General features: G+C 36.7%; 1 protein-coding gene across 1 annotated transcript in view; it reads right to left on the bottom strand.

Moving 5' to 3' along the window:
* The window catches only part of LOC114083934 (titin homolog), a 109,834-nt gene that overhangs the window by 41,645 nt on the left and 52,107 nt on the right, over positions 1 to 16,082 (bottom strand). The window contains exons 24-32 of the mRNA XM_071607115.1: positions 15,164 to 15,262; positions 14,554 to 14,582; positions 14,387 to 14,468; positions 12,192 to 12,262; positions 7,671 to 7,764; positions 5,670 to 5,768; positions 5,060 to 5,088; positions 4,893 to 4,974; positions 2,698 to 2,768 (exon numbers count right to left, since the gene is read on the bottom strand). Coding sequence (XP_071463216.1) covers positions 2,698 to 2,768; positions 4,893 to 4,974; positions 5,060 to 5,088; positions 5,670 to 5,768; positions 7,671 to 7,764; positions 12,192 to 12,262; positions 14,387 to 14,468; positions 14,554 to 14,582; positions 15,164 to 15,262 — 656 coding nt within the window. The remainder of the gene's footprint in view (positions 1 to 2,697; positions 2,769 to 4,892; positions 4,975 to 5,059; positions 5,089 to 5,669; positions 5,769 to 7,670; positions 7,765 to 12,191; positions 12,263 to 14,386; positions 14,469 to 14,553; positions 14,583 to 15,163; positions 15,263 to 16,082) is intronic.

Raw genomic sequence — 16,082 nt, 5'->3', positions numbered from 1 at the left:
CGCGACTTTCTTTCTGGGATATCCGAAAAATATTACCCAGTTTTTTCCTAACTTTTCAAAGACTGAATTTGGCATAAAAATGTGGTTTGGAGGTACCCATAACCATAATCAAGGCGGGAGCAGGAGAGAAACCCAGACATAGAGCTGCTGAGAGAGCTGGCACCTGTAGTCTATGTTAAGAATAGTAGTTCATGGCACTGTCATGCATCATATGGTGCTTGCAGCTCTGTGACAGCAAGGGCCAAGGCTAAATCTGATAGACAAAGGGCAGCCTGCAGTACCATAAACATGAAATGAATACTAGGCATGGTCAACCCACTCTACTGAGAATAATTTAGAATACCTACACCCCTATTAACATTACACAGGCAGTCAAAGGCACCCTCTTAAGAATTACAATATTGCCCTGAGTACATGGGCTCTCAGTGGTGTCTCATCACGAAACACTGCATCCCTTACACCTCCATGATTCAGTCGCCAGGTATCCTCCCACAACTTTAGTTGGTTACTCATCATATGGGCTCAGGATAGTGAGTGACAGGCATGTGCTGAAAGCTCTCATCAGGAAGAGGTGTGTTGCTGCTGTGGACGTTCTGTAGAGTAGAGGTTCACAGCGGTACTGTCTCTTTCAAACTGGTGCTTTGGGAGTAATGAACGTGAGCAACAACTGCTAGTTGAGAATTCAAGGGACAGAAGATCCCATAAGTGCTGGGGCAAGATCAGGTAGAATGGTATTTTCACTGAGTTCTCAGAAGAAGTCACAGATTCTGAAACCAGACCATGTCTCCCATGCTCCAAGAGATTATAGGAAAAGGCCTCAGTGACTTGGAATCATGCACAGTACAAGACCACTGAGTTGGGCTGGGGATGTGGCTCAAGCGGTGCGCGCTCGCCTGGAATGCGTGCGGGCCCTGTTCGATCCTCAGCACCACATACAAACAAAGATGTTGTGTCCACCGAAAACTAACAAATAAATATTAAAAAAATTCTCCCTCTCTCTCTTGTCTCTCTCTCTCTTTCTCTCTCTCTCTCTCTCTCTCTCTCTCTTAAAAAAAAAGACCACTGTGTAAGAAATTCCATAATTGGGGTCTGCATTACAGATTAGTCCCCAGCCTTCATGGATTACTGGGTTTATCAGGCAATTTCTACATCCATAGACCCATCTCTCTGAGTACAAAATCAAATACTGAGAGTAATTTCCTTTGTAACTTTCAAAGTTCCCTCAGCATTATCTGGGAGGAGTTGGGGAGCAAGGAGCAGAGGAGATCCACTTGATCACACCAATGTCAGGGAAGGCCTTTTTGAGCTAGAGCAGATAAAGAAACTGATGGACAATATTTGCATCCTCCAAACCATAAAAAGCTTTAGCTTTCCAAAATTAGAAATCCTGGACAGAAGTGTCTCCATTTCAGTTATATTAGTTTAAGGGGATTGTGAAGATTTTCATGAGTTTGTTTGTGCCTTTTTTTTTCACAATATATATGATTTTCTAAGATTTTTTTTTCAGTTTTCATTTTATTTCCTTTATTACATTTTTATTCTTATTTTATATTCTTTCCTATTGTCATTAATATTGAATTTCATCCTGATTTCCTCTTCAATCTCTGCTTACTATAACCACTTTCATTATCTGTTCTTTTTAAAATTTACCATGATAATTTTATTGTCACTAATCACTTTTTTCGAGTCTTACGAGTATTCTTATTTCCTTTGAACTTCGATTAATTATTAAGTATTATAGAAACCACATTAAATATACAGTTTGTTTATATGCATGTTTTGCTTTAAGCTATGATTGTTCCTAGAGGGTCATCTTTCTCCTTGATGAGATACTGGTGAGTAAATATTTTATGTTAAATATGTTCATTTGGGAATTTGATTCTGAACATGATGGCCTGACCCAAACACATCCCAAAGAAAAATCTGTACACTAAAAGCACACATACATAACAGCTGAACTAAAATGCTTGCAAATTCTCCTCCTAAAATATAGGGCATTATGATACCACAAAAATTTTGCAACTTCCCAGTAACTGCATCCAAGTTCTTTTTATTAATGTCCACTTCAGAGGTGGAATAAAAATGTTTAGTAATTTTCTTGATTTCTTGCATGAAAAGTAAAGGAACTAAAAGTTTTTGTTTGTACTCAAACAGGATTGATGGATACATCCTGAAAGGACCTGATTCTATAATAGGCTGTTTGGTTTCTCCTTTAAGTCTATTTCCTGCCTCAGCCTACATACTGGAGTGTGTAGGGAGACTGGAGTCTTTAATACCATCATGGATTACTGGTAATGGGAAACTAAAATTTTGAGCCTTTGGGAATGATGATCTTTAACATGAATGTGTTCACTGGCCATTTCAATTATATACTCTTCAACTTTCAACTGGATATTTCCGAGGCTTAGATTTAATCCTCATTACGTGAGGAGGTCACACAGAAGAAAATTGAAACAATACTCAAAAAAATCTCCCCACATTACTAAGATGAAGGTTACTTTTAAGCTTCTGTTTAAAATCATGTGATTTCTAAAGCTATTTTCATGTTCATGTTGTGTTACATTTTTAGACTTAAATATTAAATTATGACCTTGATTTCTAAGTATGTATTGTGTGATGTCATTTTGTTTGGCATAATCTTCCTTCCCATCAAAGAAGAGAAATAGACCATGAATTTAAATTGACACATTTACTTACCTGTCCATGGCTTTTATCCATGCCATCAACCCCCTCCTTCAATTCCTCTGATGACATATGGCAATGTGAATCTGGGGATAAATGCATAGATGTACTTTCTTAAACTACTTAAAAGAGTTAGACTGAGTGAAAATCTAGCCAACTAAAAACATAATTGTAATAATCATACAATTTGATTTTCATAATGATACGTTTTTAGGTAAGTTTAATTTTAGGTGAATGTTTATGCTGTTGGAAATTTTTGGATTCTTGTGTCAGCTTGGTGGCTGTACCCAGAGCCATGTGTATCCTTGGCAAGAACGCAAGTACTTACTTCAAATAAAAGGCCTTTATTTTTATTTATTTATTTATTTTTGAAGACAGAGTGTCTGAATATTCCCTGGCTCACTGGGAACCTGACATCAGCCTGCCTCAGTCTCTAACTAAGCTGAAATTACAGATGAGTCCCTCTTCACCCAGGGTGTATTGAGTGATTTAGCAGGGATTTTTACTAATCTAATGCTTCAACAAAACAAGAGTTCACCATATTCAATGCACATGATATCTCAAAGATTCAACCACTCAAAGAAAAATGATATTTTGAAGAAAAAAATGCTAAAATTACAATGGAAAGAAGACACTTCACACTGTTTACTATGTCTTTTTCCTAATAGTAATTTTTAATGAACCACTGCATGTAACTTTGGTGTCAACAAAAAAGTATGTGTATATACGATCACTGTGATACCTTTGACAGTGAACCACATATTCCTTTCCTTTCCTTTACCTGCATTTCTTCTGTTAGGATTCACTCTGTTTTTGGAAGCATTACTCATGGTGCCTATTATTCCTGACATAAACTGTTTTTGCTTCTCTGGCGTTAGCTATCTCAGATCTTGACCCGCAATTGTACTGAGTAAAAATCAGTTGGCCTGTAAGTTATTCATTCTCTGTCTAGTTCACTAGGTCCTGGACTACAGGAGATGTTCTTAAAACACACAGGTTTGAACACCCCATAATTGAGTGTCAGGTAAGTGCCTGAGGCAATAACACTTGGCGTGGATGGTGTCTTTTCTCGAGGTAGGGATGAACGGAGACTCGAGGAGTGAGGCCATCAGCCAGAGGCAGAGAATGGTGAAAATGTGGAAGGCTATAGCATGACATAGAGACAAGGGTTAAGGGGGACGGTATATGTCTGATGATACAGGGATTGGTGAAAACTGCCAGAAGATCATGCAGGTAGAAACGGGCTAAACATACAGTTAGGAAGAATTTGCATTGTGAAAGATGCCTCGAAATGTTGAGATGGTTGGACATACACAGAGCTAACACTTTCATCTAGGCCATGTATCCATATATAGCTGGAACTATCTCAAATCTGTGGGCACATGAGCTTGAGGGGCATGATCATGAATGGAGATGAATAAAGAAAATGCAAAAGTGCACTATGGGGTTGATGCAGGACTGAATGAAGGAATGTCTTCAAAAGGATCTGGGTTCTGTTTTTACCATACAGAGGTAACAGACAAACAACAAGTCAAAGAATAATGAGCAAAGACTCCATTGGGATGTGGAAGAATTTATGGATTGATTACTCTGAGATAAAATTTCAGGAAAGAGTGTTCACCAGCAAATGTTCACTTTAGAAGCAAGGGATAAACTAAAGTATATATGATCATTCCTTTTATTATTTCTTGCCTCAAACTGACCACAAGAGTTGTCAAAGTCAGTACCTAATTAGCATAAAAACAAGTTTGATGCATTTGGTTGATACACTAGATGTCAGGGTAGAGTGCACATTGTCTTTTAAATTAGATTTTCTTGTATTTCACAGACCGGCCTTGACATCTTGGCTTCAAGAAAAATACAAGTCCTCATCATCTCAGGATTCTGGATTTCAATCCTGCTCCCCTGGACCTACTTTTAAAATTGGGTTGGGAAGAAAAATCAGCCTCACAATCCAACTGACAAGTGTCATGACTCCGATTTGGGAAGTTTAATTGTAGAAACACCTAGGATATAGGTTATTTTAAAACATCTTTTCCTCATAGATTTACAGAAATATTTTGAAATGTGGATGCACCACCAACACAGACCTGATGGGGCAAATCCTCCCAACACATGGCACAAATGGATATATCAGGAGTGAAAAGTTTGCTATCATTTCCAAGGTTTAATCATAGGTAGTTTTATAGAAGTTGTACTGCAAAAGTTACCTGATTTCCGTTTTATTTTTTGCTTCCACCATTTTTGTTTTTTGAGAGCTGTATCTTTGCTTTTAATGGTAGGCTTCATGTGCTTGGAGACAAGATAATACGTAAATATTTTACAGTGCATACAGCATGCATTTAATAATATAACACAAACATAGAAGATGATTTACCTTGTATAAAGCATGTACGTCTTTAGATACTGAAAAGCAAATGAAATACATAATCAATAAAATCTGAACATAAAAAGAAAACACACTCATATTCCTACTAAGTGAGTACAGAGCTCAGTCCAATGATAACTATTTTTATTAGCATTGATAAAGATTACATTAGCTTTGGAGTTTTAAGTTTGGGGATTTTTGTTGATCACAAGACTGAAATGTTCTAAATGAATATTGACAATATATCTTTAGTAAATAAGTCTTGCAGTTGAGTTTCAAAAGGTAAGAACACCTTTGTGATCATTATAAATAATTCGGCAAGGGTACATATACAAATGTGAAGACGCAGAATGCTGGAGACCACAGAGATCTGTATTCAGAGAAAGAAAGACGAATACGGAGAATTTCAATGTCAAAGCTGAAGTAGTCAGATGGCAGCACATATGTCAAGTGACCTATGAATTGTTTAATCCATTTTATTATACCTAAGTATCCTGTACCTCAAGATCCAGGGCAAGGTATACTTTATTTCTTATCAGTTATTTTTTTTCTGAACTAATAGGATCAGATATATGCATTTAGAATAACAGCTAATATGAACATGATTGTTTTTTCATACCCATCTGGGACTGTGGCACATCTTCTAATCCTGCTTCCTCTGTTTTAGTGGATATCGGGTTACCCTTTTCACCCGTGTACGAAGATACAGGTCCTGCATCTTAAAAAATATGAGAAAGCATAAAGAATTTAGATATGGTCATCCACAGCAATCTGTGATCTGAAAGCAGGCAGAATTGACAGGACTCAAAAGACTGTCACATAAACACATTAGTAACACTCTTAGTATTTGAGGAATAAATTCCATAAGGAATTCTAGTTTAAAAATGAGTCTGCCATAACACATACAGTCATGATTTCACATATTTTTTTGAGTGTGCTGGCCGATCCAAAAATTAGTTATCAGAATTTAGCACAGGAGTGGAATGTATTCCTGTAGCACAAAGGGACATGGTTTCATTCCAAAGAACCAAAATAATAATAATAATAATGATAATAATAATAATAATAATAATAATAATCAAAAATAAAACTATCTTTGAAAAAAACAAATTTTCAAAAACACTTGGTCACTGATCTAAATCACTCTTAGGATGCCACACACATGGTGGGGCCTGGTGGGTGTGCAGGACAGATTTGTACAGCAGGTTGCCCTGATTTTTCCAGTCCCTACTTGTTTCAATCACCTGGGGACCAGGAATCATCCCACTTTTGGTTTGAAGGCAGGCACACTGAAAAATGCTGAATTGCATTTTATCATTTTCCCCTCTAAAATTTCCTTGCTGACTTCTTTATTTTCTTCCTCATTTTGCCTCTCTCCTAGTTTTTCATAAAACCCTCTAGAGCAGGAGACTATTTTATTTCCATTTTCTGTTTTTTTGTATGGGTTATTCAAACTCCTTCCTTCCTGGCAATGTAGCAATTTTATGTTAGAAATGTAATTTTTAAATTTTTGTCTTTTGTGTTATCCCCACTACCTAAGAAATATGCACATAATTATTGCAACATTTATTCTGGCAGTTGATCTTCTTCTATCTTGGTTTGTAGGGTCTACTAGCGTTTTTTTTTTTTTGTTGTTTTGTTTTTGTTTTTGTTTTTTTTTTTTTTTTTGTCCCACAGGGATATTCTTTGCCTGGCTACAAAAAATGCTGTGGGCATACCAGGATCATTGCAATCACCTTAGAATCTATAGGAAATGTAGAAGGAAAGAACTTCTGAGTCACAATGAGCTTCTGATCATGGCCTCAACAGATGATTCATTATAGTTTGAGAGATCTAGTATAAATTTTGTTGGAATCCATTGCCTCTACCTTAACTAGAATGTAGCTCTGGGTTTCTCCCTAGGATGTTACCCTCAAATGAAAGTTCAGTCAAGCTATTATCTTTCCAAATTTAGTTTTAGATATCTGTGAATTTGGGGACCACTCTGTAACCATTTCTATTTCTTTCCACTTTCCTAATTGGTGTTTCTACCCTATACATTTTTTTGTACAGAGTAGCAACACATTTGGTGTCATTAGATTTTATACATGAAGAATCTTTTGTGATAAACAAACTTGACAATGTGGGAATTCCTTCTTCACTCCTCAATTTTATTCCATTCCAACTGTGACTAAGTCAGGAATGTTGGAAAATTTTTACTTTACACTTCATTCAGCTTTGGACCTGGAAACTCAAAAATGCTTCCCAAATTTTGAAAATGCTGCTCTTTCCCCCCCTCTTATGTAACTGAGGGTCCTTCCTTCCACTGAGTACAACTGCTACCTCTTCCTTCATTGACTCCCTGTAATTAATGCCTGTCTCAGTGTTCATATCCTCTTCTTCTCTTTCATTTCTATTTTACTTTGATTGAAGCATGTCTCAAAATGCAACTCATAATTCAGATTTTTTTAGCAATATCCCCAGTTTAACCTGTGACAGAAACCTAATACAATATGACTCATTATATTTCTTTTTCCTTACTAGATAATACATACACTCTTGGAACAATTACAATATTTTAGTGCTCTTGCTTTAAAGCAATACGCTCACCAATGTCTTTTGCATTTTTTGTCATTCTTACCTTCTCCATGTTCGTTTGTTCTATTCTTTGCTTGTGTATAGGACCCAACAGATATACTGGAAGCACAAGCTTCTGTAGGTTGCTTACAGACACTCTGGGGAAAGTAATACCAATAATAAGTTGCATGAAGTTTTAATCATCACATATTACTTATCACCATATATATATTTGTGAAATCATCAGAATTAGAAATTAGATGAGTGCATTTTGAACAAGAATATATTGTACAAGTTTCACTGTCCTAGGCAGTTCAGATTAACTGAGCTCATATATCATTCTGGCTACTGATTGGATAAAGCCAAGATGAGGGACATAGGAACTGTGTTCCCTCCGAATATACACACTGACAAGCATATACCCCAAACAACTAGCATCAGTATATAATCAGTCAACTTTGCACTGCCCAGCAGTTCTAAAAATGCTTTGAAACACTTTTAAGAATGGCACTTGGTGTTCCATAGCATTTTAAATTTGAATGGCCAATTTTTTATTCTGAAAGAATGATACTTGGTAAGATGAGAGTTTCAATTCTGTCACCTTGTGTAGGAATGATAAACTGTTGTACTTGCTTCATTTATTCATCAGAGACTTCGAAAACTTAATGCACTTCAGCAAAATATTTACCGAGTCAAAACTTATTTTAAAAAAGTAAAATATAGTGAGGAAATGTGTCTGTATGTAACATGAACATAACAGCACACACACTTGGGTAAAGTATGCAACACTTTCATTGGAGAAGAAACTAAGAGGTATTTCAAAAGAGAAAGGTGACTCCCATCTCTGAAAAGCTGACTATTTGCAGAGGTGGGAGTCATTTGAACTGGTGCATAGCTGCTTGAAGAAAAAGACAGGCTGTGGGAAATCACAGGAGTGACACAATGGAGAGCCTGTGACCAGATGAAACCAGAAATATGAGATACTCAAAGAGGAAATGCATTCGTGGAAGAAATAGTGTAAAGCCGCAGTAGGGAAAACTAGCTTGCTATGAGAGAGGAATATGCTGACTGGTGAGCTGAGGAGAATCTCACCCATCCAATTAGGAAATGGAGAAAAGCAAGAGATAGATGTTCTCAAAACCACAAACACAAGTTCATTATAAATACATAAAATACATCTAGCATTCAGGGAAATACCCTCCCAAACTCCATTGATATTTCAGCTCATGCCATCCAGAGAGGCATTCATCAAGACTTTAAATAATAAGTGCTGGAGAGGATGTGGGTAAAAATGTACAACCGTACACTGTGGGACTGAAAATCAGGACTTCCCATCTGAAAAGCAGTATGGAGAGTCATCAGAAGATAAGGAATATGAACATCCTGTGCCCAGGGTTCCCAATCCTTGTTCTTATACCCAATTTACAATGATTCTGTATACACATGAGACACTGGAACTTCAATGTTTACAGTGGTTTCTATCACAATTAGAAAGATATGAAATGAGCCCAGATGCACCTTAACACAAAAAATGGATAAATAAACACCTAGAAACTTGGCACTGAATTTGAGCAAACTAGTTTTTCATGATACACCATCATGTCAAAATGAGTCCTCATATAGCATATAAAAACACTGCCCTAAAAATTTCTAAAATATAAAACCTGTAACATCAAAATCCCTTAAGTTTATACAAGGATGATATTTTAAAGCAAACAAGTAGGAAACTTATTATTCTAAGGCCAAATAGAACCTTTTCAGCAAAGGAAAGACTTCATTTTCCCCGCAATGTCAAGGAATATTTGATGTAATCCAAACCTTCCAGGCAGAATCTGAGCGTGTGTTTAGGAGCCTCTCCACTCCTGTTACTTTATCGCGACTTTCTTTCTGGGATATCCGAAAAATATTACCCAGTTTTTTCCTAACTTTTCAAAGACTGAATTTGGCATAAAAATGTGGTTTGGAGGTACCCATAACCATAATCAAGGCGGGAGCAGGAGAGAAACCCAGACATAGAGCTGCTGAGAGAGCTGGCACCTGTAGTCTATGTTAAGAATAGTAGTTCATGGCACTGTCATGCATCATATGGTGCTTGCAGCTCTGTGACAGCAAGGGCCAAGGCTAAATCTGATAGACAAAGGGCAGCCTGCAGTACCATAAACATGAAATGAATACTAGGCATGGTCAACCCACTCTACTGAGAATAATTTAGAATACCTACACCCCTATTAACATTACACAGGCAGTCAAAGGCACCCTCTTAAGAATTACAATATTGCCCTGAGTACATGGGCTCTCAGTGGTGTCTCATCACGAAACACTGCATCCCTTACACCTCCATGATTCAGTCGCCAGGTATCCTCCCACAACTTTAGTTGGTTACTCATCATATGGGCTCAGGATAGTGAGTGACAGGCATGTGCTGAAAGCTCTCATCAGGAAGAGGTGTGTTGCTGCTGTGGACGTTCTGTAGAGTAGAGGTTCACAGCGGTACTGTCTCTTTCAAACTGGTGCTTTGGGAGTAATGAACGTGAGCAACAACTGCTAGTTGAGAATTCAAGGGACAGAAGATCCCATAAGTGCTGGGGCAAGATCAGGTAGAATGGTATTTTCACTGAGTTCTCAGAAGAAGTCACAGATTCTGAAACCAGACCATGTCTCCCATGCTCCAAGAGATTATAGGAAAAGGCCTCAGTGACTTGGAATCATGCACAGTACAAGACCACTGAGTTGGGCTGGGGATGTGGCTCAAGCGGTGCGCGCTCGCCTGGAATGCGTGCGGGCCCTGTTCGATCCTCAGCACCACATACAAACAAAGATGTTGTGTCCACCGAAAACTAACAAATAAATATTAAAAAAATTCTCCCTCTCTCTCTTGTCTCTCTCTCTCTTTCTCTCTCTCTCTCTCTCTCTCTCTCTCTCTCTCTCTCTCTCTTAAAAAAAAAGACCACTGTGTAAGAAATTCCATAATTGGGGTCTGCATTACAGATTAGTCCCCAGCCTTCATGGATTACTGGGTTTATCAGGCAATTTCTACATCCATAGACCCATCTCTCTGAGTACAAAATCAAATACTGAGAGTAATTTCCTTTGTAACTTTCAAAGTTCCCTCAGCATTATCTGGGAGGAGTTGGGGAGCAAGGAGCAGAGGAGATCCACTTGATCACACCAATGTCAGGGAAGGCCTTTTTGAGCTAGAGCAGATAAAGAAACTGATGGACAATATTTGCATCCTCCAAACCATAAAAAGCTTTAGCTTTCCAAAATTAGAAATCCTGGACAGAAGTGTCTCCATTTCAGTTATATTAGTTTAAGGGGATTGTGAAGATTTTCATGAGTTTGTTTGTGCCTTTTTTTTTCACAATATATATGATTTTCTAAGATTTTTTTTTCAGTTTTCATTTTATTTCCTTTATTACATTTTTATTCTTATTTTATATTCTTTCCTATTGTCATTAATATTGAATTTCATCCTGATTTCCTCTTCAATCTCTGCTTACTATAACCACTTTCATTATCTGTTCTTTTTAAAATTTATCATGATAATTTTATTGTCACTAATCACTTTTTTCGAGTCTTACGAGTATTCTTATTTCCTTTGAACTTCGATGAATTATTAAGTATTATAGAAACCACATTAAATATACAGTTTGTTTATATGCATGTTTCGCTTTAAGCTATGATTGTTCCTAGAGGGTCATCTTTCTCCTTGATGAGATACTGGTGAGTAAATATTTTATGTTAAATATGTTCATTTGGGAATTTGATTCTGAACATGATGGCCTGACCCAAACACATCCCAAAGAAAAATCTGTACACTAAAAGCACACATACATAACAGCTGAACTAAAATGCTTGCAAATTCTCCTCCTAAAATATAGGGCATTATGATACCACAAAAATTTTGCAACTTCCCAGTAACTGCATCCAAGTTCTTTTTATTAATGTCCACTTCAGAGGTGGAATAAAAATGTTTAGTAATTTTCTTGATTTCTTGCATGAAAAGTAAAGGAACTAAAAGTTTTTGTTCGTACTCAAACAGGATTGATGGATACATCCTGAAAGGACCTGATTCTATAATAGGCTGTTTGGTTTCTCCTTTAAGTCTATTTCCTGCCTCAGCCTACATACTGGAGTGTGTAGGGAGACTGGAGTCTTTAATACCATCATGGATTACTGGTAATGGGAAACTAAAATTTTGAGCCTTTGGGAATGATGATCTTTAACATGAATGTGTTCACTGGCCATTTCAATTATATACTCTTCAACTTTCAACTGGATATTTCCGAGGCTTAGATTTAATCCTCATTACGTGAGGAGGTCACACAGAAGAAAATTGAAACAATACTCAAAAAAATCTCCCCACATTACTAAGATGAAGGTTACTTTTAAGCTTCTGTTTAAAATCATGTGATTTCTAAAGCTATTTTCATGTTCATGTTGTGTTACATTTTTAGACTTAAATATTAAATTATGACCTTGATTTCTAAGTATGTATTGTGTGATGTCATTTTGTTTGGCATAATCTTCCTTCCCATCAAAGAAGAGAAATAGACCATGAATTTAAATTGACACATTTACTTACCTGTCCATGGCTTTTATCCATGCCATCAACCCCCTCCTTCAATTCCTCTGATGACATATGGCAATGTGAATCTGGGGATAAATGCATAGATGTACTTTCTTAAACTACTTAAAAGAGTTAGACTGAGTGAAAATCTAGCCAACTAAAAACATAATTGTAATAATCATACAATTTGATTTTCATAATGATACGTTTTTAGGTAAGTTTAATTTTAGGTGAATGTTTATGCTGTTGGAAATTTTTGGATTCTTGTGTCAGCTTGGTAGCTGTACCCAGAGCCATGTGTATCCTTGGCAAGAACGCAAGTACTTACTTCAAATAAAAGGCCTTTATTTTTATTTATTTATTTATTTTTGAAGACAGAGTGTCTGAATATTCCCTGGCTCACTGGGAACCTGACATCAGCCTGCCTCAGTCTCTAACTAAGCTGAAATTACAGATGAGTCCCTCTTCACCCAGGGTGTATTGAGTGATTTAGCAGGGATTTTTACTAATCTAATGCTTCAACAAAACAAGAGTTCACCATATTCAATGCACATGATATCTCAAAGATTCAACCACTCAAAGAAAAATGATATTTTGAAGAAAAAAATGCTAAAATTACAATGGAAAGAAGACACTTCACACTGTTTACTATGTCTTTTTCCTAATAGTAATTTTTAATGAACCACTGCATGTAACTTTGGTGTCAACAAAAAAGTATGTGTATATACGATCACTGTGATACCTTTGACAGTGAACCACATATTCCTTTCCTTTCCTTTACCTGCATTTCTTCTGTTAGGATTCACTCTGTTTTTGGAAGCATTACTCATGGTGCCTATTATTCCTGACATAAACTGTTTTTGCTTCTCTGGCGTTAGCTATCTCAGATCTTGACCCGCAATTGTACTGAGTAAAAATCAGTTGGCCTGTAAGTTATTCATTCTCTGTCTAGTTCACTAGGTCCTGGACTACAGGAGATGTTCTTAAAACACACAGGTTTGAACACCCCATAATTGAGTGTCAGGTAAGTGCCTGAGGCAATAACACTTGGCGTGGATGGTGTCTTTTCTCGAGGTAGGGATGAACGGAGACTCGAGGAGTGAGGCCATCAGCCAGAGGCAGAGAATGGTGAAAATGTGGAAGGCTATAGCATGACATAGAGACAAGGGTTAAGGGGGACGGTATATGTCTGATGATACAGGGATTGGTGAAAACTGCCAGAAGATCATGCAGGTAGAAACGGGCTAAACATACAGTTAGGAAGAATTTGCATTGTGAAAGATGCCTCGAAATGTTGAGATGGTTGGACATACACAGAGCTAACACTTTCATCTAGGCCATGTATCCATATATAGCTGGAACTATCTCAAATCTGTGGGCACATGAGCTTGAGGGGCATGATCATGAATGGAGATGAATAAAGAAAATGCAAAAGTGCACTATGGGGTTGATGCAGGACTGAATGAAGGAATGTCTTCAAAAGGATCTGGGTTCTGTTTTTACCATACAGAGGTAACAGACAAACAACAAGTCAAAGAATAATGAGCAAAGACTCCATTGGGATGTGGAAGAATTTATGGATTGATTACTCTGAGATAAAATTTCAGGAAAGAGTGTTCACCAGCAAATGTTCACTTTAGAAGCAAGGGATAAACTAAAGTATATATGATCATTCCTTTTATTATTTCTTGCCTCAAACTGACCACAAGAGTTGTCAAAGTCAGTACCTAATTAGCATAAAAACAAGTTTGATGCATTTGGTTGATACACTAGATGTCAGGGTAGAGTGCACATTGTCTTTTAAATTAGATTTTCTTGTATTTCACAGACCGGCCTTGACATCTTGGCTTCAAGAAAAATACAAGTCCTCATCATCTCAGGATTCTGGATTTCAATCCTGCTCCCCTGGACCTACTTTTAAAATTGGGTTGGGAAGAAAAATCAGCCTCACAATCCAACTGACAAGTGTCATGACTCCGATTTGGGAAGTTTAATTGTAGAAACACCTAGGATATAGGTTATTTTAAAACATCTTTTCCTCATAGATTTACAGAAATATTTTGAAATGTGGATGCACCACCAACACAGACCTGATGGGGCAAATCCTCCCAACACATGGCACAAATGGATATATCAGGAGTGAAAAGTTTGCTATCATTTCCAAGGTTTAATCATAGGTAGTTTTATAGAAGTTGTACTGCAAAAGTTACCTGATTTCCGTTTTATTTTTTGCTTCCACCATTTTTGTTTTTTGAGAGCTGTATCTTTGCTTTTAATGGTAGGCTTCATGTGCTTGGAGACAAGATAATACGTAAATATTTTACAGTGCATACAGCATGCATTTAATAATATAACACAAACATAGAAGATGATTTACCTTGTATAAAGCATGTACGTCTTTAGATACTGAAAAGCAAATGAAATACATAATCAATAAAATCTGAACATAAAAAGAAAACACACTCATATTCCTACTAAGTGAGTACAGAGCTCAGTCCAATGATAACTATTTTTATTAGCATTGATAAAGATTACATTAGCTTTGGAGTTTTAAGTTTGGGGATTTTTGTTGATCACAAGACTGAAATGTTCTAAATGAATATTGACAATATATCTTTAGTAAATAAGTCTTGCAGTTGAGTTTCAAAAGGTAAGAACACCTTTGTGATCATTATAAATAATTCGGCAAGGGTACATATACAAATGTGAAGACGCAGAATGCTGGAGACCACAGAGATCTGTATTCAGAGAAAGAAAGACGAATACGGAGAATTTCAATGTCAAAGCTGAAGTAGTCAGATGGCAGCACATATGTCAAGTGACCTATGAATTGTTTAATCCATTTTATTATACCTAAGTATCCTGTACCTCAAGATCCAGGGCAAGGTATACTTTATTTCTTATCAGTTATTTTTTTTCTGAACTAATAGGATCAGATATATGCATTTAGAATAACAGCTAATATGAACATGATTGTTTTTTCATACCCATCTGGGACTGTGGCACATCTTCTAATCCTGCTTCCTCTGTTTTAGTGGATATCGGGTTACCCTTTTCACCCGTGTACGAAGATACAGGTCCTGCATCTTAAAAAATATGAGAAAGCATAAAGAATTTAGATATGGTCATCCACAGCAATCTGTGATCTGAAAGCAGGCAGAATTGACAGGACTCAAAAGACTGTCACATAAACACATTAGTAACACTCTTAGTATTTGAGGAATAAATTCCATAAGGAATTCTAGTTTAAAAATGAGTCTGCCATAACACATACAGTCATGATTTCACATATTTTTTTGAGTGTGCTGGCCGATCCAAAAATTAGTTATCAGAATTTAGCACAGGAGTGGAATGTATTCCTGTAGCACAAAGGGACATGGTTTCATTCCAAAGAACCAAAATAATAATAATAATAATGATAATAATAATAATAATAATAATAATAATAATAATAATCAAAAATAAAACTATCTTTGAAAAAAACAAATTTTCAAAAACACTTGGTCACTGATCTAAATCACTCTTAGGATGCCACACACATGGTGGGGCCTGGTGGGTGTGCAGGACAGATTTGTACAGCAGGTTGCCCTGATTTTTCCAGTCCCTACTTGTTTCAATCACCTGGGGACCAGGAATCATCCCACTTTTGGTTTGAAGGCAGGCACACTGAAAAATGCTGAATTGCATTTTATCATTTTCCCCTCTAAAATTTCCTTGCTGACTTCTTTATTTTCTTCCTCATTTTGCCTCTCTCCTAGTTTTTCATAAAACCCTCTAGAGCAGGAGACTATTTTATTTCCATTTTCTGTTTTTTTGTATGGGTTATTCAAACTCCTTCCTTCCTGGCAATGTAGCAATTTTATGTTAGAAATGTAATTTTTAAATTTTTGTCTTTTGTGTTATCCC

This window comes from Marmota flaviventris (assembly GCF_047511675.1).
Source record: "Marmota flaviventris isolate mMarFla1 chromosome 5 unlocalized genomic scaffold, mMarFla1.hap1 SUPER_5_unloc_1, whole genome shotgun sequence".
Lineage (NCBI taxonomy): Eukaryota > Metazoa > Chordata > Mammalia > Rodentia > Sciuridae > Marmota > Marmota flaviventris.
Note: the sequence above shows the minus strand (reverse complement) of the source record. Positions and strands in the feature narration are given on the sequence as shown.